Source organism: Glycine soja, chromosome 13 (genome assembly GCF_004193775.1).
Source record: "Glycine soja cultivar W05 chromosome 13, ASM419377v2, whole genome shotgun sequence".
NCBI lineage: Eukaryota > Viridiplantae > Streptophyta > Magnoliopsida > Fabales > Fabaceae > Glycine > Glycine soja.
Window position 1 is genome coordinate 15,203,653 of NC_041014.1, and position 2,206 is coordinate 15,205,858.

General features: G+C 28.6%; 1 protein-coding gene across 1 annotated transcript; it reads left to right on the forward strand.

Annotated features, from left to right (window-relative positions):
• Positions 1 to 561: 561 nt before the first annotated feature.
• Positions 562 to 1,400, forward strand: LOC114382371. Its single transcript, XM_028341747.1, has one exon. The coding sequence runs from the start codon at positions 729 to 731 to the stop codon at positions 1,041 to 1,043; it is 315 nt and encodes a 104-aa protein (XP_028197548.1). The 5' UTR covers positions 562 to 728; the 3' UTR covers positions 1,044 to 1,400.
• The last annotated feature ends 806 nt before the right edge of the window (positions 1,401 to 2,206 follow it).

A 2,206-nucleotide genomic window follows, 5' to 3' on the forward strand; every position in this document is an offset into this window, starting at 1 on the left:
AATAAATAAAAATAAAAAAGAGATAATTTGAAAAATAAGAAATAATGTAAAAATAAAATGACATGTTATATTGTTTGGTTTTAAGAAAAATAGGTAAGAAATACAACATAAATAATATTGTAAAGTTGTTGGATATAAATGAGATAAGAAAGAGAGAATCTAGATTTTTGTTCTAAAAAAATAATTTCTGTTGCCTAAATATAACCTGATAATTAGATAATCAAAGAAAAAAATTCTTAAAAAAATTAATTTCTTACAAATTGATTTTGTGGCCTAAAAAATTAATTTTACTACAACCGGAAAGAAAAAAAATTGATGTTACGGATCTCACAACTTGTAACTTTACTTTCTCTAAAATCATCACAACCAAACTCGCATACTTCATTTCCGTCCACCGGTAATTCATTCCATCTTTTGCAAACCGAACACAGCCTAGAAGACAAATCTCATTATTCCCAGTATATACTAAAATTAAAAATAAACCAATTCTTATTTGCTTTTTTTAAAAAACAACACTTGCAGTTAAAAATGTACATAATACCTTAATTTCACACTCAACTTGATGTTGAAGAAGATTCCTCAATTATTTAATGTAACCCAACTGTACAAGACAGACACGAAGGGGGGGCCTTCACTCTGAACCAAATACCATAGTCTTCTCTTTGTCCGTGACAAAACAGTTCCCACAAAAAAAAGAAAAAAGAAAAAAGAAAAGCACTAAAAAAAAAATGAAGAAGGGTTTCTCCCTTGTGCTGCTGATTCTTCTGATCCAGTACAACAACGTTGTCAACGCCAACAACAACAAAAACTGTGTCACAGAGGATTGCCTCATCGGCAACAAGGATTTGGAATCAGAGTTCTACTTTGGATCCCATGTGGCCAGAATGCTCTACGATGTGAGCCAATCTGTGAGTGGCAAAACAGGCAATAAAAATAACAAAGCTGTTAATTGTCCAAATAAGCAAGGCTACCGAAGCTGCTTGCCTTCCAAAAACGGTGGTGGCCCTAAGCAAAGTTGTGGCGATTACACCAGGGTTTGCTAAGAACTCGTTCCAACCCTTGTGATTTCATTTCTGATTTTTAAGATTGTGATATGATGGAATCTTATTTATGTCAATTTGTTTAGTTTAATTTCCATATGTTATTGTTTTTTTTAATATTAAGTCAGGTACCAGAAAATTTGCATCAATTCACACTCATGAGTCACCTGAACAAGAACTAGACCTGGTTTTATTGTTTGTATCACTGTATGTAATATTTAATGTTTTCGGTTCATACTTTTGTTGCGGTTGTATTGTTGTTGTGTATCATCTGTGCCATTAGTTTATTTGATGTTGATAAGAATAATTCCATGTGAGATGGGAAATAATAATATATTATTGCCTGCAGAGATTTCTGGATTTTTTTTGTTTTCCGTACTTGTTTGATTTAAGTTTTGCAAATCCTGATTTGTGTTCAAATCAAAACTGTGTGTATCTCTCTCTCCTTTGAGGATTTCTCAGTGGTTCATGGTTCTGGAGAAATTGAAATTAAGATGAAGATAGGTAGAAGAAACTGTCGTAACCATAGGTGGTTGAAGACCAATGGAATTTCAGACCGGCATCTTAAGTGATCTCATCCCCTGGTTTTTGACTGACCCAAGATATAAATTTTATAAAAAGAGTGGAAAAGAAAATAAATAAAAATAATCTGCATTTTTTTTATGTATGAACAGAATCTTAATATTATATGTATACTTTAAGGTTAAATAGTTATTTTTTATTCTAAATATGTATAGAATGTTATAAATTCATCCTTCAAAATGAAAATTCAAATTTTAATTTTCCAAAGTGAAAAAAATACAATAAATTTATTCATTTGTTGATTTATATTCGTTATGAAAGAACTTATGTGGCATATTCATGGAAGAAAATGATTATTTATTTAAAATATAATTTAATTTTCATTTTTTTTCTTTTTTTATCGTTACAAGTATAACATTATAATCAATACTTAAAAAATAAGAAAGTAAACATAAATTAGAACAAACATAATAATAAATATTATATTGATTAATAAACATAATTTATTTGTTATTTTGAAATTTCTAATGTAATAATACTTTACTCAAAATATGAGATTCAAATAAAAATGCACAATCATTAAATTAATCTTTATAAAAAATGAGACTCAAATTGATTTTATCACTACTTAATGTTGTCATAAT